Below are 21,144 nucleotides of genomic sequence, written 5' to 3'. Positions count from 1 at the left end.
TCAGGCAGAGGGGAGAGACAAGAAAGTGGTGGAGGGAAACAGAGGGCGTGCGAGGGAGGAGACAAGAGGGCGACTGAGGGTGTGAACAAGGAGACGAGAAGGCGAGAGAGAATGTTGCGACCAACAGAGAGAAAAAGTGAGGGCAGAGAGAGTGTGGACGAAGGGAGAAAAATGGGCAGACAATGGCAAGAGAGGGAGGAGAAGAAGAAGGAAGAGACAGAGTGAGACCAACGAGTTACCTACGCACCGCTGCCGTCTTCACCTTCATCGCCGCTGCACCCTCATCTGCCTTCTTCTTCTCTGTGTTGCGGTCTTAGCAAAGGAAGAGACGAAGAGGAAGACGAGGAAGAAGAATTCCCTCGTGTCGGGCTCTTCACGCAATTGGTTTTGGTTCTGGACCCGCTTCAGCCCGACCTGAAATAAAAACAATGAGCTTTACAAAAACAACCCATAAATTGGCAATTTTTGTACATAAAATAATGAATTGGATGAAACAAATGCATAGGGTGTGGCAACATGTTGGATCAATATGAATTTTATAGAAACCATGCCAAAAAGCATTTGAACCCAATGACCTCCAAGAATGGAGATCAACAAAGACAAGGAACCTAACTTTTATGGAAGCTAGAGAAAAGCATACTTACTAGACTGAAATTTGAAGAGAAATAAAAAGGAAGAAGTGCCCATCTGATGATGCCCAAACCGAGTTTGAATTTCAACCCAGGATGGCCTCCTTTATCCTCTTCCTATTCTTCTTCTTCATAGATGTGGAGCTTTGATAGTCAATTCTCAGGGGGCAACTCCTGAAGAAGCTCTCTCAAATACATGAGAGGGGGACTAAGTTTGAACCTAGAAGACCTTGGAAAAGAAAAGAAAAGAGAATAGAGAGAGAAAATACATAAGAGAGAAACCAAGTTAGAACAAACAGGGATGCCCCCAACCCCGGAGCCTCTATTTGTAGGCTTCAGCAGGCACAATCTAAGAAGTGCCATAGAAGTTGGTTCCAATTTTTAGGAGGTCAAGATTTTCATTAGTTAGAAAAAAAAATATGATTTTCTTCTAGGCTGGGTGGCACAATCCTATGCATCCAGTTCTCAAATACAAATAGTAAGCCATGATCAGGATTGAAATAGGAGTCCAGAAAAGAGATTTTGATTTAGATTTCATTTGGAAACCTAGATTAGAGATATGGATTAAAATCTGATATGATAATTAAAATTAAAATGGATAAAGATCTAAAAAGGGGAGGCATCCCTTTTTGGGTTCCATTGTGTTCAGGTTGGTTCAGACAGGTTAGTCAGCCGAGTATAGGTTCAACCAGGTAAATTGGGACTGGCTCACGCTGGGTGCGCGATTTGGTGGATTTTGCCATAAGACCATCATTGATCAAATCAAGGGAAGTCATGCATTTAGTTGATCGACCGTACACGGATTGGAGTCATAATGACAAAATAGAGGTTCTGAAAGAAAGATTGACACATCTATCGAGCGTAGGACTTGGTAAGGGGATTCATCCATACCAAAGGGAGGGTATGACTCCTTGAGTTCAGCTACTAGTGTCATATGAGGTTTGTTGTATATAGCGTATAAGAACGACTACATACATTTTCATTTTCAAAAACCAACTTAGTTGTTTTTTTTTAAGAGTTAGGGCAAATCTTGATCAATTCTTAAACCATCAAGTTAAAGAAATGCCCATGCAATTGAATGGCTATGATTGTGAAATGTTTATCGTTATGTACATGAAGTTCATTTTACTAGAATAACCTAAGAACTTCACCCAAAATATACCATTTTACCCTCATTAGACTTGTTTTAAACTCCATTTAGATTGGACAGTTCATCTCCATCTCACTTGTGCTCCAGCCAACTCATTCTATCTCAGGTTAGCTCAACTGAGACCAGCATGGCCCATTTCCTAAAAAATGATAAATTTCTAGCCCAATTGTTCACATGTAGCCTGAACCAAGCATAGGATGGGCTCTCTAAACTCTCTGTAGCTTGGCCTTAGTAGCTATGAAGTACAATTGTCAATTTCAATTGCCACAAGCTTAGACCCTATCATTGGGTCCCACTTCAGAACAGCTTAACCTAGCTTAGCTCCAGCATGTTCACTCTGGATTCAGTTTCCATTTCCGTAGTCTTTGAAGGTCACCTCACTAGCCCACTTCACTCTACTGTGCAATTAGGTGGAATCAATTCCTCTGGGGCTAGGAACATGTTCATCATGCATAGAAATGTTTCCCTTTGAATCAGTTTCAGTTCAAAGTTCAAACATTTCTAGTGAAGCACAATTTCAATTTTCCAATTCTCCGACCTTATCTACTTTACTCACTCTAGCATCTTCACTCTTAAACATGTCTAGAACCCACTTTAAGTAGAATTTCATTATAATTCTATGGTTTTTCGCGGGTGATAGTTTGGGAGCTAGTTACCCCTAGTTCAACTTGCAAAAATTGCAACCAATACTTGATGAATTAACCTTTTTCCCAGTTTATCCCCCATTTCCTCATTCGTCTTATTGTTTATAGTTTTTTTACAAAAAATAACTTTCTAGTAAACCAAGAAAAATTTTCAGATTTTGTTTGAACCAAGCTATGAGTAGGAAGAGGCCCACAACTATACCTAGTTGGACAGCCCAAGTTCAACCAATTTTGGAATTTGGTGTCAAGAGTAAAACTAGACATTTCACCTAACCTCACCAAGTGCCGATTGATATTTTATTTAATCTTTGTATTTCTATATTTTTCTAACCCTTACCCCTTTTAAGCCGCATTTAATCTGATTGAACCCTTGTGAGGCGCACTATTGGTCTATGTACTGTTGAGTACAGTGGGGCCCACATTAGGCTGCAGCTGAGCTAGCTTAGCTCAAAACTGACAACTTTTAAACCAATTCCTAGACCCACCTGGCTCACTAAAGTGAACCTAGTTTGCTAGCATAGGCTCATTTGAGGCAAGCCCAGTCTAACCCATACCTGCTAGATTTAGCCAACCCTGGATCAAGCCCAGAATATTTTGAGGTCTAGCCCAATCTTAAAACCCAACCCAGTTTTTTTTGCTCAATATGCTAGAGCATACTAAACACCAGAGTTAGCAGTATAATATGCATCATCGAAGAAAAGCAAGAGTTGTTTACTATGTAAAATCCCACAAGTAAAAGCTATTTGTTGCCTTCTACCAAATTAAGGCTATGGATGTGTAGTACATCTCTATTTGTTATGCTGACCAAAGACCTAGCATAATTAAACTATGACTTGATGGCATTGTCTGGAGATTTTGTATTACATAGGGGCTACAAATGTTCTGCTTTGTAGAAGCTGTATAAGTTATGGCCAAGTACTTGCATACTTCATGTATGGTAAAGTTCCCAAGCCATTGATGGTTGCTCACTATAGTATATAGTTGTTGGATTTCGAGGGCACATATCTCTTCCCAACTTATATATTTCCTAATAAAAAATTGCTTGTTATGCAATAGGGAAACCTTGACACTTCAACTATTTGTGGTCTATTGAAGTTCTTAACGTGATCTTCCTGCTACATGGCCTCTAGTTTTTTTTTTTTTGATTGAATTTCACTTATGCTATATTCTTCTTCAGTGCTAACATGCCTTTGGATTTTGATTCATGTGTTTTTGTTCATTCTTCGAAGCTAAGACAATGATCAAACGTATGTTTCAATACTTCGTTGCGTATGTATGTGCAAGGCAATTTAGTTCGCATCACATTCTGAAAATTTTATAAATAAATATCTACACGCATGAGAAATATGTGTTTATAAGCCAAATGGTCTGTGAAATTTCTTCAAGAGCATGCATAAGTTTCATATTAGTGTTTAAGTAGATCTTCTTATTGTTTGCGGATTTAGAATCATTTCCTTGATCAACTTCTACATATTTGCTCTTTTCCGATCCTTCTACATTTCGGGACTTCCTGATGAACGGAAACACTTGATGCTTGCTAATAAGGTTATGTATTTATTACAATAGCAGGTTCCAGAGGAATCTTTTGAATGTGAGGTAGTTGTTGAGGATTACCACCATTCAAGGAAGCTACGAAGTGAACGTGGGATAGAAGACTTTGTATTCCCAATTTTGGGGTTATATAACTCATAAAATATAAAAGTTATATAAAAAGACTTTATTGACGTGATATATTCATCTATGACTTAATCTTTAGTGGTCCGATGCAAAGATCTAGTGCCCAATGTTGTGACTTTCACTGACCCATCCTCAACTGTCAATGATTTGTTCGACAATTACTGACATAATTCAAGCATAATATGAACAGATGATGCAGCACCCAGCATTTGGTACGAGCCTTTTTGTATTTATGCAAAAAAATTGCTCCAATAAAATGCATTTTCTTTGTATCACCAAAGACCCGTTTTTGCGTAGCTAATAAAATTTGGAGGCGATTGAGTGAGTCACTGCAGAAAGGGGTGACTGAAAACATCTATAAAAGTTGCAGAGTTTGACATTCAAATTCAAATTTTTATAATATTAAAACTTCCATTTTGTTGGATCAAGTTAAATTATTGTAATGAAACAACCCAGTTTTTGGAATAGCGCATGTTTTCATGGTCTTCCTTTATGGACTTGAATCTGGTGTACCAATAAAACCACTTGTTGCATGAGCCGGTCTTCTCTAGCCGCTGCATGGAAAACGTTGAAAACCTTGAAATTCTTTGGGGCATACTTTCAAATGTGCATCATGTCCTCTAATTCTTTCCAAAAAGCAATTTCAACTCCATTTTTCCAAATTCAATTTTGAAAGCCGATTCTTTATTCGTTTTCTAGATTTGAACGTGAGTTATGATCCATTTTACATGAACCCAATGATGACAAAGGGCTTTCTAGTTACGTCCTTTTGCTGATGCCCTGAGACTTCACTTAAGACTTTCAAAACTGATTTTTCAAAACTTAGGATCATATACACTTTTATTTTCTCACTTTGGTATTTCAATTTTACGATAAAAAATGACACTTAGGCATTTAGACAATAGTGATAGTTAGTTTGGTCCATAGTGTGATTACTCCTCGTAAAGGCACTTGAAACTGACAGGTCTCGTACAAACAGGCGGTCACATTGCTCCAAATTTTTTCCTAGGAAAGTTTCAAATATTAAGGCGAGTTTTCAAAATCTTTTTTCTCAACGGTTACATGTAAAACCCCACATAAATTTTGCATGTGAACACTGAGCTGTAGTTGCATTCCATCTGTCATTAGGGATGGCCTTGGATTATATCTACTCCCCCTTCGTCCACTTATCCTCCTCTTGTTTCTTTTTATTTCTGTTTGATGACAAATGGCATGATTTAGCTATTGAAGATTATTTGTTTCTCGTGCAGTTCTTCTTCATTACTCTATTATGGGCATTATTTTTTCCTATTGCAATTAAGGGTTTCCCTTTGTCTAATCTACTGAAATAGAACCTCATCAAACTTATTAAGGTACAAATGATAGGACACATTTACAGGTGAAGAGACCATTTAGTTTGTGAATTAAAGCAGATAACAATTATGTTATATTTTTGTACAGATAGAAGCAAGCTGAACCCTTAGCTTGAGCCATTTATCTTGCTTATATCAAACCAGGAAAAAGAGTGAAGGATGAACTACACTGAAGCGGCATGACCACATCAACTACTTACTTAATTGGATATGCTTTCTTTTAAACTTTTGGTTTATTTTTCTACTGGAGATGAAGTTGTTTTGCTTTGAACGTTTTGCAAATTCGCTAGTATTTGGCACGACAATGCGACCAACTTTGATTTGAAATTACTTGCATGTTTTTTTTTCTTTACTTCTGTTGACTCTGTTACAATGACTGACATTATTTTATTGGAAGTAAAGTTTTAGTTATTACTATTTAATGTAATGACTGACAATTGGTTTAACTCGTCATTAATAAGGTTATCTTCTTCAGTATGTTTAGATGATAAGGACCAATGTCAACAAGGCAAGCTTGATCAGTAAAGCAAGAAGGAGAGCTAATTTTTCCTCGTACTATTGCATACTTTCACGGTCAATTTTGTTTGATATTATGTTTTATATTTGTTTGGGCGTAGCAATTAGATTGTATTTCTCCAGCTTTCCAGTTGTATTTATTCATTTGCATTATTTTTCTTAAAAAACTGATGATTTTTATATTTTTGTAAATGTTCCTTGGTATTTTATTTTGCTTTGTTTTTTTTTTTCTTATATTCGGGCGGGCTCTTATCTAGTGCCTGTTCTTGGTTTTATCCACAAAAGCCGTCCATCATACAATGCGCATTCCCGTCGGTGGCATGCCGTAAGCCGAAGCAGACATGGCTCTCACGCTTGCCCCTCTTTCCTCCATTTCTCGCTCTTTTCCTTCATTCGCCTCTCCGAGCATCAAGTGTAAAAGCCTCTTTCCTGAAAATCCATTTCTTTCTCTGCAAAATTTGGTCTTCTTTTTTCCTTTCTGCATTGTAGGTCGCTGTCCACGTTTGGCGGAGAAAAACTTGGGTGGCTCTTCTTCTTAGGGGGTCTCTATTTCCTCTCTCGTTCTCTTTTGTTGGTTTTCGAGTTACTGGTTTTTCGTCTACTCATTCTGCTATTTCGCTTTTAGATTTACTCTTTTCGTCATTTTTTGATGCCCAAATCTTTCTGCGCTGACCTTTTTCAGCCATGCTGGCTCCTCTTAAAATCCATTGTGTTTCTCCGCTTTTAAAACTACGGAATTCTCGGTTCTGATGTTTCCCTTTGTTTGAAACTCGAAATTCATTTGTTATTATATCTTCTTCGCTCATGGAAGGATGGTTTTGTTCGAAATACAGTGAGCATCTCTTTTTGGTTATACATTCCTCAAGTCTTACTTTATTTAGCTTTTCGGCATTTTCCCGAAACAGAATTTCGACATTCTATTTTTTCTCTCTTCTGCATACGCTAGATTTTCTCTTCGTTCATGGGCTCTCTTTGCCCTCCCATCCATCCACAGTTGTCAATTTTTCTTTTCTCACTTTCCGTTTTGTGATGAAACTCACTATGGGTATTTCTTTCTGCTGCTAGTCTCCAGGTTTCGAAAGAATAACCTCCCTCTGCAATCTGGATTCCTTATCGGGTTCAGGAAATCGACTTCTCTTGCACCTTTGGACAGATGGTCTGCAATCACTAAGGCTTCTCCGGAGGATGAAGGGAAGGGCACATCAGAGTCAGAGAAAGGGGAAGAAGGTCCCAAAGAGGTAGTCTCTGTGGAGAACCTCCCTTTGGAGTCGAAGTTGCAGATGAAGCTTGAGGCCAAGCTGCGGATGAAACTCGCGAAGAAGATACGGTTGAGGAGGAAGCGCCTCGTCCGCAAGCGGGGGATGAGGAAGAAGGGGAGATGGCCACCTTCAAAGATGAAGAAGAACAAGAACGTCTGAGGCGTCCAAAGAATTTTGGTTGGGAATCCGCTTCTTTCATGTTTTCGTCCGCTCTTGCCGTATCTCTCGTGGGTTAAGTTGACACTTGACAACTGGGTTTCATATTTTCCGGATTCTATGGTTATTAAAAAATTAATGATTTCTGATACAGACATGGATTTGATGCAGTTTTATGTCCTGAAACTTTTATACCGCACACGTCTTTGAGTACTTTTACAATCCTTCACATGAATTATTCGGGTCAAATAGTTCTCGATGGACGCTGCCTCCCTCTCTCTCATGCTCGGTATCCCCTTCGACGTTGGAGATGGTTAGAGCAGGCCCAGTTTTTGTTTCTTTCCTTTCAATGGTGAGTGATAGACTTAGCGACCGAACAAATTGAGACAACTTTAAAAAGCTTCTATTAGAAATGGATACACTTTCCTTGAACGCCATATCACCCATAGGTTGTATCGTATGTAAGAGAAATTTATGAAAGCTTTATCCATTATTAGTTGGTGAGAATGTGCAAACTGAAATGCTATTTTTCTTTAATATGCAAGATGGGCTAGACAGAGCCTTTGCCACATTATGACAATAGAGGCACTTCCCTTATTCAAATCTTGACCGTCTTCAACTTCAAGGTCTTGTAAGTCGAACAATCTAGCGAGGTGGACTGCACCAAAAGAGTTAAATTGTATTAGCTCGTTATCCTGCTTCATGAGTTTGAACAAGCTTTTCATAAAAACAAGCTTATAACAAACTTCAGATAATCCAAGTATGTACAGCCTGAAACCCACAGTACGTACGAGTCCAACAAGGTGCAAGCACGGGCAAGCTTGGTACCAAATTCGGTCATTTTGCCATCATTTGGAAAAGAAAAACTGTGCTCTATCTTGCTGTTGAAGTTCATAGCTTGATTTTCATCCGAGTTTAAACTAATTAAACCTACTTTGTCACCTTTCAAAGGGATATGCAAGCAGAAAAAGTTTGTAACATCAGATTTATTATTAGCTACACTGATATGGTAGAGATCTTTCGTCGGGTGAGAAGTCAAACAGAGTCGATGAGCTTCTGTTACGCATCAACAAGCAAACCCTAAATAAAGGTTCTGTAGGGATGTTCAAGCAATATCAAGCCCTTGTTCAAGGATAAATGCCATTAAGCAATTGCAGTATACATGGATTCATGAACTCCATTCCCTGTGAAAAACGAGATTGGATTTCTTCGATGACTATGCATTTATCCAACAGAAGAAGCTTTGAATCTGGATCAAGATTTTGGTCTGGTTTTTGAATTGGCCGTAGATTCATCTAATCTTTTGGTTATATGCTGATGAATGGATGCTAGGGGTTAGGCCTGCTACCTTTATTAAGAAAGAATTAAAGAATCATTGGTTTTATTCAAAATGAAAAGTTTGCAAAAACTTTAGCATCAAGGTGGAAATGACTTTTAGTTATTTTTGGAAGATTTACATCATTCATGCTATTGTCCTGTGCACGCTTCTTCTATCTATGCTTATTGTACGGGGACAAAATGGGCTGGGAATGTCAATGTTTTGTATAAACGTGGTGTGGATCAGAATCAAAGAAAATCCAAACACAGATTCATAATCGCAGAAAAATTATATTTCAGTACATGGATGAAATCCAACTATATCACAATTCAAATTCAGTTTTGGATTTTGTGCATCCAACTCTGACTCCAAGTACAATTGAGCGATATCTGACTCGTCAAGTTTGGCAATATCTAGACATGTCATGAATCCCAACTGCATACTTCCCAATTTCCCAAGTTCAAGCAACAAATGCACATGCAAAAAGGCACCAATGGAAGAAATTATTCTGACCAACTTAACGAGAGATGCCATTTTATTGGACAAGGAAAAAATTGGTCATGCAATTAGGAAATAGCTTAGCATAACTCAAGTTGGAAGACCATGGGCTTCCCTTCAACTTGGCTATCAAGAAACAGGATATAAACTGGATATGCACACAAGAGCAGAACATAAAATCTGTCAAATATATTTGAATGAGATCCCCAATTTGATGATAAATGGTAACCAATGTGCGCATCCAAGTCACCAGGACTCTTCTATTTTACTGCTGCACCCGAGTTGCATCGAGCCGGGTGCGCACCGGACATGGGTGCGGCTCCGACTCACACCCGAGCCCAATTATAATGTCATATTACTAAATTACTTATATAATATATGTTGTTCTGATATTTTCATATGCAATACAATTATTCAAGTATGTTACACTAATAACTAAATTGTAATAATAATATATACATGCTTATTTTGTTATATATATAATAAATTAAAAATAATAATAATAATAATAATAATAATAAAATACCCTCGCCGCACTGCCGTACCTAAATTTTTTGGGATGTGCCGTTCCGGCACTCGCACCCCCACTCACGTGACATAGGTGGGCATTGACTGCACTTTTGCTGATGGATTGGGCTTTTTGCATCAGGAATGACATTTGAAAAATCTTGTTTGGTAGATATGCAGGCCTGGGCTTGCTTGATTTCGTTGTAAGTGGATGTGTTCATGTTTTCTTGACATCAGTCACCCTTCATACAAGGGATCCATGGCCATATAAGGATGCTAACAAAGAATGAAGTCATGCAACACATCGGTGTGAGCTCAGGTTCTCACATACTCGAGGATAATAACTAAATGCAATTGACTGCATTAATACTGATAGGCTACTGTCTCAAGGGGCATAGCGTAGCTGGTCGGGCTAGAGGCTTGTAAAAGGCAGGTCTCTAGTTCGATTCCCGTGGGCGCTATGTTCCTGTGTCTTAAAACGGTAGGGCGCGACATCCAAGTTGAAGGGTGTCCCGTTCTATCACTCACACCGACGCAGCTCAGGACCCCGAAGGTAGGGGGAATGGGGGGACCTTCGGGCTTCGCTTCGGGCGGTGGGATTGACCCTCTCGCTCACCCGAAAATACTGACAGGCTACTAGTGGTTTGTGTATATCACCTGACTGGTCCTCTTCCTTGGTTGACCTCATGCAGGAAAGTAAGCAGTTTGGATCTAGGAAAGCTGAATAAAAATTGGAAAGCAGGTTGAACGCAGGTCCGACAAACAAACCAGACTAAGTGTCTCTCTTTCTCACTCTGAAAAGGAAACCTTTCAAAGATCAAGATGACTTGAAGGCAATGTTTATGACAGAAAAGCAAGACAAGCATTGACCTCCATGCCTTGCAACGATGGTATCGTGACAACTGAACTTTATAGTGAACAGGCTGTTGTAGTGCAAGGATTTGTTAATGGACTTGGCAAATGAGTTTATGAACTTTATTTGTTGGTACATATTTAAACATATTAACAATCTCAAGTACACAATTTCAAACAATATCACAAGAAAAGCAGATCTGCAGTGATGTAAAGCTCACTGGTTTCAGATGTAGACTAAACAAATTGATCACTCAAGGTCACCAAACCTTTCTGCAGGGCAGCATGAATAAGAGAACAGTAAAGGCCCGAACGGTGGATCAGACACCCAAGCTGGGCAAGGACAATCAGAGGACTGTATGTGGATAATATGCCTAGCTATATAGTTTTGGGATGTCATAGAGCTTTAGTTACCCAGCCTCTTCGACATTAGGTGGGTCCAGGGCCAACTATTCTGGATGTTCATTGGCTTGAAGTCTGGACAGTCATGCCCAACCCAATGATGACTCCATGATTTTTTATGTTAATGGACTTAAAAAGGAGAATTATCTGTCAAATCTTTTCCTCTACTAATCCAATGTCAGTAATAAAGGAAGAAGAGTTCTAGTGGAAGAAACTTCAGAGAGACTGACAGTGAACTGGAAGGAATTTTAAGAATCCAGACAATAACACCAACACAAGAAACAGAGGCTTATAAACTATCCTCTTCTAAACATGCAATACCAGCATATCCTACATTTTATTTCTCTATCTTTGTTTTATATATATATATATATAAGTAGGTGTCTTGGATCCAAGGTTCAATCCCACAACCCCAACCATCTCCCCTTATGCAATCCATTTAGAAGGGTCCAGAGAGGAGAGGGGCAGAGTGGCATGAGAGAATGTGAGAGGGAGAGAAGCGGGGAGTGCATGAGACAAGAGACAAAGGGAGAAGGGAGAAAGAAAAAAAACAAGAGGGCTTGGCAGCAGAGAAATAAAGATGGAAGAACGAGGGAAGGAAGAAGAAGAAGAAAGGAGATAGCATCAGCAGTTGGCTGCTGTGTAGAAGAGAAGAGAAGAGAGAAAAAAAAAGGAAAGGAACAAAGGTATATATATATATATATATATATATATATATATATATATATATATATATATATATATATATATATATATATATATATATATATATATATATATATATATATATATATATATCTAATCAGTTGCATCTTGGCAGTACAGCTAATAGTAAGAAAGAAAAATAGAAAACTGCAGCTAGGCAATCATGGGTTTGATCCTGTAAAATCTAATCCATTTTCTCAGTGGCTGAAGGGTACAAAATCAATTTGAATGTTTATCAGAAATACTACGTGAAATTTCAAATTGAACTGACTAAACCATTCCAACGAGCCAGAAAGGGCCAAAGTGGTTTGATGGTAAATGATAAATTATGATACCTCATCGAGTATCAAGGATTCGTTAAAAATGTCTTGTACTTTGCCATCATCAATATTGGTGGAAAGCAGTTCTTCCATAAGGACTCAATTTCATCTCTGAATCAATAAATCAGTGCAATCACAATGAATAGCTGTAATTACGTACATCTCCTAGACATGCATTTGATCATTTTGATAATCACAATCATATTAAATATAAGATTACTTTTCATTAAAATTATCAACTATCTAAACAAATAAATAGAACGAGAAACAAAGTCTAAAACTGTTAGTAACCGGTTAGGTGATTTGGATCGGGTCCTATTTGGGCAGACCCAATAAGGCTATAAATAGGTCAAAGGTCTAGAATGGAGGGGGTATCGTAGCTTTGAGAGTGTCTTACCTCTGGGAGGAAGAAGCCCTAATCTGGGATTAGGGTGTGTGTGTGTGCGTCATCTTAGGGTTTCCTTGTAAAGGGTTGGTAAGTTAGCAGGGGGGTAACAATGGTATCAGAGCCAGAAACCAGCAGGCCATTGCAAATGACCATTTATGGGCCTCTTCAACCAGTGAACGAGATTCCAAAAGACTTCGCGCTTGTGCAGCTGGGATCCCAGGTTTATGGTGTCCCCTTGAGTCATGGAGCCCCAAATCGCCCAAAGAGTATGATGAGTATATACATAATATTGCAAGCTTCAGTTTATGGCTTCGGTGGAAACTATTCCTCTTCCAGGCAGGAAGCAATGCTAGAAATCATGAATCCCTGAGGGATTCACCTTTTGGCCAATCTGGCAGAAGGAACAATCCTGAACGGTGGAATTGGAAAAAAAATTGAGAGATTGGATCAAAGTTATTGGTGGTTAGGCATGAAACTAGAAGTGAAGGGAGCCGGCTGCAATTTCCTGGACCAAGTTGGGCACCTTCTAATCACATGCCCACGCTGGAGACCAAAGAGCAAATAATCGACCAAATATTGAGGCAATTAGAAGAATATGAGCAGAATTGGCGAAACGAAGAATGTGGCAAGAACCTTGACCAACAGTACAGCAGGCATGGAGAAGGAGTTGAGGAAGATGATGCACAGAGTCAATCCTAATGGAGAAGGCAAACCACGGAGTTGTCGACCATGGATTTGCTACCACAAGGCAAGACGAATTGGGTGCTAGTGAGAAGAAATGGATACAAAAGGAGCTGGTGTCAGACCATCCCTTCATTCCTGTTACCAGATGCAAACATGGCGGCATCGGAGGGTGGGCCAAAAGGTCAGTAAGGCAGCCTATGAAACCCCCGTGGAGACGAGTCATAGCAGCAACAAGAGAGTATGAGGGACACATCGTTGGTGATGCTGGAGCCTTGCCACCAACTGAAAATCTGAGCCAACAAGAAGGACCCCTCCATTACCATTGTGAAGATGACCATCATCCTCTGGACAAAGCCCCAACCGCCCAGAAATATCTGAATATAAAGGCCAAGGATCAGAGCGCATTCAATTTCTGGGAAGCCTCAACATGCACACATCTCCAACTTGTCGGAGGGTCGTTTGTCCACCCATCCTTTACCTCCTTGGCCAGCCTGAGGTGGAACTCTGGTCATTCTACCAGCCGTGGGAAGGCTGCTACTTCGGCTCTTGACTACACCTCCAACAAGCTCCAACAGGGACAAAGTCTTAGGGTGGCCATGATCGATGATGGATGTGCTAGCAGCTCCACTGTGGAAATCATTGTGCAGAATGATCGGCAGGTGTCCTTGATCCACGTGATTGCTTTTTCCCCTCACGTGATTGACCACTGGATGATAGACATGACGATGAATTTGTCCTCGACTGAACTGGAAATCTCGGAATGGGAACTAGAGTTGACAGTGTTTCTTAATAACCTTATGGAAGGTGCTGTGGAGGAAGAAGGCATCAACATAGAAGCTGCATGGAAACTGTTAAGGAGTATTTCTGAAATATTAGAAAGTTAGAGAGGAGGTCTTTAAATATTTTCTTATAGTTGTTGGACTGTTTTTGTAAAGTGTGTACTGCCAGCCCTAATCTCTTTTAAAGGAGATTAGGGTTAGTAAATGGATGATTCTTTTGGCTCTTTCTCTCTCATCGTAACATGGTATCAGAGCCCTCTCCTGTGCCGACAGCCAAGTGAGTTTTTCCGGCGACCTTTTCCTTCAACGACTGTCTGGTGATCTCTTCCTTCCTCCCTCTTTTCATCTCCCATCTTTATTCTTTCTTACCACCCAATAAGGAGACGGTAAGAGAATAGAGGTTGGGGGCGCTGGGTGGAGAAGGACCTGATCACGCCTATGTAGAAGGCGTGATTAGATCCTTGTTTATCAATCTCGTGGATGGTATTGCTGCTGTGATTAGAGTTTGTGTTGACCGTGGGGAGCAAAATATCCTATAGATCGTGGATGTGAAGTATGTCCTATAGATCGTGGATATGAAGTCTGAAAGTTGAAGTTTAATGAGTTGTGGACTGCTGCTGATCGTAAGTATGAAATCTATCATTTGATTATGTTGAAATTCTTGCCGTACGTTGTGGACAGCCAGTCTTATGTGGTGTGGCTGTACTTAAGAATAGCAGCAGTCATTTGTTGATGGTGGAAGTAGTTGCTGTCATTGGCAGATAGTATTGAAGTTTAGTATTTACTGTCTATTGAAGATTTCCTGCCTGTGTTGCCCTCGGCTGCAACTATTATTTGAGTGTCTACCTGTTTTTCTTCCTATTTTACTGCCAGAATTTCAGTCCGTGTTGCTGCTTGTGTCTGCTAGAAATATTCAGAGTTTATGTGTAGACGAGTCCATCCCCAAGAATAGCCTTAGGGTAATGCAAAATGCGTTTGGTAGCATCCATATGCCCCTTTGTGGGTGCGTGCATTTGTGTTTGGAGTAGGAAGGATGCCTCCCCCCATCACTACCTGTGAGTTCCAAACTCTTGGAAGACTTCCTTGCAAAGCATGGGTCTCAGTGACCAACAAATTGTGACTGCCAGAATGAACTAATTCATGTCACTATACACGACTCGCTTCATGCTGAATCAATTTTGCTTTCAGGTTATCAAAAGAGGGAAGAACATGTAATACCTCTAAAGTAGTGCAGAAAACATTAAATTCTGACCCCAATCCAAAGAGAAATTATCATAACTGACTCATCAATCAATAGGGTGCCGCACACGATCTGATCTACGTGGACAAGTAGTGGTAGTTTCTGGATTAGTTGCTGGAACTGATCATCGATTATACACCACTCCTGAAAACCGATTAGGTGAAGTCATGTTCATGCTGTTGGTCCGAGCAGATGTAGGTATGCTGTCCATCTAAGTGTCTATGGCTGTCTCGAGTTCATCAATAATCCTGTCACTTTGTGCATGGGGTGTATCAGCTCCTTCGCCTAATATTTCAGCATTCAACCATAAGTCATATACATCATTTCTTACATTAAGTAATACATGTGAGTCCTTTAAATCCTTCAACCTGAGCTCATCAAAAACAACATGTCGTGAAATATGCACACATCCAGTCTTTGGATTGTAGCAATGATAGCCTTTATAATTTTCTGCATATCCCACAAATCTACACAAGACAGCTCGATCTTGAAACTTATTTCTCAAAGAAACATCAACATGAACATAACAGATGCATCCAAAAACATGCAGCTCATCATAATTTGGTTGTTTTTTATGTAAAATAAAGAATGGAGATTTTCCTTCCAGTATTGATAGTGACAGTCGATTAATAACATGAACAGCAGTATGAAAAGCTTCAGTCCACAAAGTCATGGGCACGTTTGTGTTATGCATCATACTTAGAGCACTTTCAACCATGTGTTTGTGTTTTCTTTTTGTAGAAACACGGAAAAAGAAAAAGAATATGATGAACACGATGTAATGTGAAAAAACCCTCAACAAGAGGGAAAAAACCACGGATGAGGAGGAACTGGTTGTTAGCGTATGGGGATCGGGTCTGTTCAGACCCGATCCATTATCCTTATATCCACACGCCTAAAGTTACTAGGCGTTGGCTCTCTTGTAATATTTTATAATTTTATGTACAAATCTGTTGTAACCTATTAGGGTTATTCTTTTTGTAGAAACACGAACCACAAGGAGAGAGCAGAAAAAGCACACACAATATACGTGGAAAACCTCAGAAAGAGGTGAAAAACCACGGGAAAGATCTGACCTAGGGGCAAACCGCAACCCAAGGAGAGAGAAAATTATATTCACTTAACTCAACAATTACATGTAAGTGAAGAATATATAAGAGGGAGAGAAAGAGTGCCGCCTAGGGTACCGAGCCCACCTCGGTATCCGTGAACGGTAGGACCGGGTCCAGATATGGACCCGGTTCCCCATTACAATATATTCTAACACTCCCCCTCAAGCTTGGCATACATGTCAAACATGCCAAGCTTGCTAACATTTTTCTCAAATTGAGCTGTACATGAAGACTTAGTTAAGACATCCGCAACTTGATCTTCAGACTTCATATAGGGCAGAATCAACTCCTTTGAATCTGTGCGTTCCCGTATGAAGTGGCGATCGATCTCCACATGTTTGGTCCTGTCGTGCATGACCGGATTATTTGCCAAGTTAATAGCAGACTTGTTGTCACAATACATCCTCATCTTCTCTTCCATTTTAACCCCAATATCTGCTAAAAGAATTTTGAGCCATAACATCTCTGTAACCCCCATAGCAACCGCCCTATATTCAGCCTCAGCACTGGACCTGGAACAAACTTCTTGTCGTTTACTTTTCCAGACCACAAGGTTACCTCCAAGAAAGATGCAGTATCCTGTGGTAGACCTCCTAGTATCTGTGCATCCTGCCCAGTCGGCGTCAGAGTATCCTTCAATGCTTAGTCGATCTTATCGAGTGTAGAGCAGTCCATTCCTTGGGTCATTCTTTAAGTATCCCAATACTCTTTCAGCACTTTTCCAATGACAATCAGTAGGGGCATGCATAAACTGACTTAACACACCCACAGCATACATAATATCTGGGCGAGTAAGAGTGAGATAAATAAGTTTACCAACCAGCCGCTGATATCTCCCTTTTCCTTCCTCATCCAAGATAGTCCCAGATTTGATACTTATCCTTGTGCCAGACTCCATTGGGGTAAGAAAGGGCCTGCATCCCAGTTTACCTGTCTCTTTCAGAAGATCCAAAGTGTATTTTCTTTGGCTCATAACAAGCCCAGTCTCAGATCGCGCGATCTCAATTCCCAAGAAATACCTTAGTTTACCCAGATCTTTGAGATCGAATTCTGCAGCTAACGTTTCTTTCATCTTCCTTTTTTCCCTTTCGTCGTTACCTGTGACAATCATATCATCAACATATACAAGTAGAAGGCTCACCAGACCATTTCTCTGCTTGATGAAGAGGGTGTGATCACCATTTCCCTGTTTATACCCATTAGTCTTCATAACAACCCTTAGTCTTTCAAACCAAGCTCTAAGAGACTGCTTGAGACCATACAAAGCTTTCTTGAGATAGCAACACTTCCCGTTCCGAGCATATCCAGGCGCAATGCTCATATAGACTTCTTCCTCAAGGTGACCATTCAAGAAGGTGTTCTTGACATCCAGTTGGTCCATGCTCCACTTCTTTTGCACTGCAAGAGCTAAGACGACCCTTACGGTCTTCAGTTTCGCCACGGGAGCAAACGTCTCAAGATAGTCAATCCCATATTTCTGGCTAAACCCTTCAGCAACAAGACGAGCTTTATAGCGTTCTACAGTGCCATCAGGTTTGTACTTCATATTAAACACCCACTTGGAACCAACTAAGTGAGTTCCCTTGGGGATATCAACAACCTCCCACGTATTGTTCTTTTCCAGGGCGTCCATCTCCTCTGTCATAGCCTGTAGCCATTTAGGATCCTTCCTGGCATCTTCCACTGACCTGAGAATAACAACCATAGATAAAGAGGTAACAAAGCACTTGTAGTCTTTACTGAGTTTTGCATATGAAACAAATCTCTGAATAGGATGAGAAGTACATGACCTGGTGCCCTTGCGCAGGGCTATGGGAAGTTCTTCATTCATTGGACTTGGATCATCCGGGGAGGTCACAAGATTGGGAAGATTGGTAACATCAACGTCTTCCATCACATCCTTCTTCTTTCTGCTGTAAACCTGACCAAATAGGTGACCTCGAGACTGTTCTTCCACAGGGCCCCCCTCTATCTGACTGTCTCTGTCCTTACTGACAACGTCTTCCACACTTGGAGAACTAATCGTATAATCCAAGAAGTCCATGAACTGAATCAACTGATGCGAAGAATACTCTTCCCTTCTGTCACCTAGACACTCCCCCTGAAGAGGATTCGCAGGAAAGTATGCCTCATGTTCATGAAAGGTAACGTCCCTGGAGACATATACTCTGGAAGTGCTAGGGTCAACACACTTGTATCCCTTCTGAGTGGAGGAATACCCCAAAAAAACCGCTTTGATGGACCGAGGATCAAGTTTCTTGAAAGTGGGACTATGGTCATGGACAAAGCAAACACACCCAAACACCCGAGGGGTCAAAGGCCAGGGATTCTGAGTAGGCCACAAAACAGAATAAGGGGAATGACCATTCAACACACGAGTAGGCATACGGTTAATGAGATGAGCACTAGTGAGAAGTGCATCACCCCAGTACCTCTTAGGGACATGACGTTGAAACATAATGGCCCGGGTGACATTTAACAAATGACGGTTCTTCCTTTCAGCCACGCCATTTTGAGGAGTTGTGTAGCTACAGGATGTTTCATGTATAATACCCTTGCTTCGCAGGAAGTCATCAAGGGATTGGGAGACATACTCTCGAGCATTGTCAGTACGAAGGGTCTGAACAGGGGTCTGGAATTGAGTTTCAACAAATGCCACAAAGTTTTTGACAATGTCGGGAACTTCACTACGTTCTTTCAACAGATACACGAACGTACACCGGGAGTAGTCATCAATAAGAGTCATGAAATAGTGAAAGCCACGACAAGTGGGTATTCCCGAAAGACCCCAAACATCAGAGTGAACCAAAGCAAAAGGACGGTTGGCTTTATTGAATGAAATAGGGTACGAGGCCCTAACATGCTTAGACAACTGACACACTTCACAGGCGAAGGTGTCCAAAGAAACAGAATGAAACATCCTAGGAAACAACTTTTTAAGCAACTGGAATGGAAGATGACCAAGTCTCTCGTGCCAACGCATAATGACGGATCTGTCCTCTACGCCAGGCAACTGTCCACTGGTGGCCGAAATCAAAGCAGAAGCAACTTATACGGGCAGTCTATAGAGACCATCAATAACCGAACCAATCCCAATCTTCTGCCCCGTACCCAAGTCCTGCAGGAAACAACAATCAGCAGAGAAAATTAGATTACAGTTTAGCTCTTTGGTAATACTGCTGACAGATAACAAATTTACGGGAATATTGGGAACATGCAGGGCATTATGAAGACAATATTTGTTCAATAATGATAAACTCCCTATTCCAGCCACAGAGATAGAATAACCATCAGCCATAGACACACGTTGCTGCCCAGAGGTCAACTTGCACTCTTGAAACATCGTAGGGTCCCTTGTCATATGATGAGTAGCCCCACTGTCAACAATCCAATCACCGAGAGAGGAATTACCTTGATCACTAGTAGCAACCAGGGCCTGGGCTAACTTAGCCCCCTCAGAAGTAGAAGCATCATCCTGGGTAGACAAACGACTAATGTATGCTTGCAACTCTCTGAGTTGATCTGAGGAGAGCTTGGATTTGGCAACATTGGACGACCCCGGACTAGGCTCGGGCACAGAAGGAGCACGGCGATGAGGAGGAGGACGACCTCGGACGAGACGCTTCTCAGGATGAAGATCCCAACAAAAATCAACAGAATGACCCGCTTTGTTGCAATGGCTGCATCGTCGAGTAGGACGCTGCCCTGTCCCTGAAGTATGGCTCACAAAGGCTGCTGGAGAACTCCCCTGATGGGAGTCAATATGCATAATCTGGCGCCGTTGCTCCTCAGACTCAATACGAGCATACACCTCTTCGATTCCAGGAATCTCATCACAGTTAAGAATCTGGCTCCGAATGGTTTCAAACTCATCACGCAGGCCTCCAAGGAAGATAAAGGTGCGGTCCATCCATTCCTTTTCCCAATACAGGGCATGATCAACACCACATTTCCAGTCATCATTCACATGATAATCCAGTCCCTCCCATTTGGTCTTCAGGGCGGCATAGAAGGAGGCAACAGATAAATCACCTTGTTTAAGAGCATATATGCTACGTTTGATTTGATATGCACGTAAAACACGCTTCTTACGACCATACATACGTGCAAGAACAGTCCACATATCATACGCAGTCGATTTACGCAAGATCAAAGGCTGAATATCTGCGAAAACCGAACTAATAATCCATACTTTAACCTGACTATCTTCCAACGCTCAAGTCGGCCATTGCGAATCAGTTTTAGAAGGTGCAGGCTTCTCCCTAGTGATATAGTGCAGGCGACCACGACTAGTAATCCCGATTTTTAGGGCAGCAGACCACGAGAGACAGTTATCCTTGTTCAGCAGAATGGAGGTGACATGAACAGGCAAGTTCTCACCCGTGGTATTGCAGCCCGTGTCCAGGGCATCATCAATCTTGGAAATCACTGCGTCAGCCATTGCAATTCCCAAAGAAGGTCACAACCGGCCGGCGGCGGAACAGAAAAAGAGGGCAGCGGAGATAACCCAGTCGACGGCGGCGCTGGGACCGGCGACGGCGGCAGGGCAGGGCGGCGCTGGGAACGACGGCAGCAAAGAAGGAAACCACACCGGCGACGGCGCTGGGGACGGCGACGGCGGTGCCGGACGGCGTCAGCACTGGAAACAACGACAGCAGCGGCGTTGAGAACAGTGTCAGCGGCGGTGCTGGAAACGGCAACGGAGGCGGCATGTCAACGGCGGAAAAGCACTACTTGCACACCAACGATCTCACACGCGGTGGCTCTGATACCATGTAAAACACGAACCACAAGGAGAGAGCAGAGAAAGCACACACAATATACGTGGAAAACCTCAGAAAGAGGTGAAAAACCACGGGAAAGCTCTGACCTAGGGGCAAACCGCAACCCTAGGAGAGAGAAAATTATATTCACTTAACTCAACAATTACATGTAAGTGAAGAATATATAGGAGGG

At 41.2% G+C, this 21,144-nt stretch overlaps 2 protein-coding genes across 6 annotated transcripts in view; one reads left to right on the top strand and one right to left on the bottom strand.

The window, feature by feature from the left end:
- The first annotated feature begins 6,222 nt into the window (after positions 1-6,222).
- LOC116261512 (50S ribosomal protein 5 alpha, chloroplastic) lies at positions 6,223-7,536 on the top strand. Its single transcript, XM_031640307.2, has 2 exons — positions 6,223-6,382; positions 7,034-7,536. The coding sequence occupies exons 1-2, from the start codon at positions 6,310-6,312 to the stop codon at positions 7,384-7,386; spliced, it is 426 nt and encodes a 141-aa protein (XP_031496167.1). The 5' UTR covers positions 6,223-6,309; the 3' UTR covers positions 7,387-7,536.
- Positions 7,537-7,764: 228 nt separating this feature from the next.
- LOC116261510 (alpha-L-arabinofuranosidase 1-like) overlaps positions 7,765-21,144 on the bottom strand; it is a 111,324-nt gene continuing 97,944 nt past the window's right edge. For all 5 annotated transcript variants that reach the window (XM_050079398.1, XM_050079397.1, XM_050079400.1 and 2 more), the window contains one exon: positions 7,765-8,041. In XM_050079398.1, coding sequence (XP_049935355.1) covers positions 7,982-8,041 — 60 coding nt within the window. In that variant the 3' untranslated portion in view covers positions 7,765-7,981. The remainder of the gene's footprint in view (positions 8,042-21,144) is intronic.

This window comes from Nymphaea colorata, chromosome 9 (genome assembly GCF_008831285.2).
Source record: "Nymphaea colorata isolate Beijing-Zhang1983 chromosome 9, ASM883128v2, whole genome shotgun sequence".
In the NCBI taxonomy this organism is placed as follows: domain Eukaryota; kingdom Viridiplantae; phylum Streptophyta; class Magnoliopsida; order Nymphaeales; family Nymphaeaceae; genus Nymphaea; species Nymphaea colorata.
Note: the sequence above shows the minus strand (reverse complement) of the source record. Positions and strands in the feature narration are given on the sequence as shown.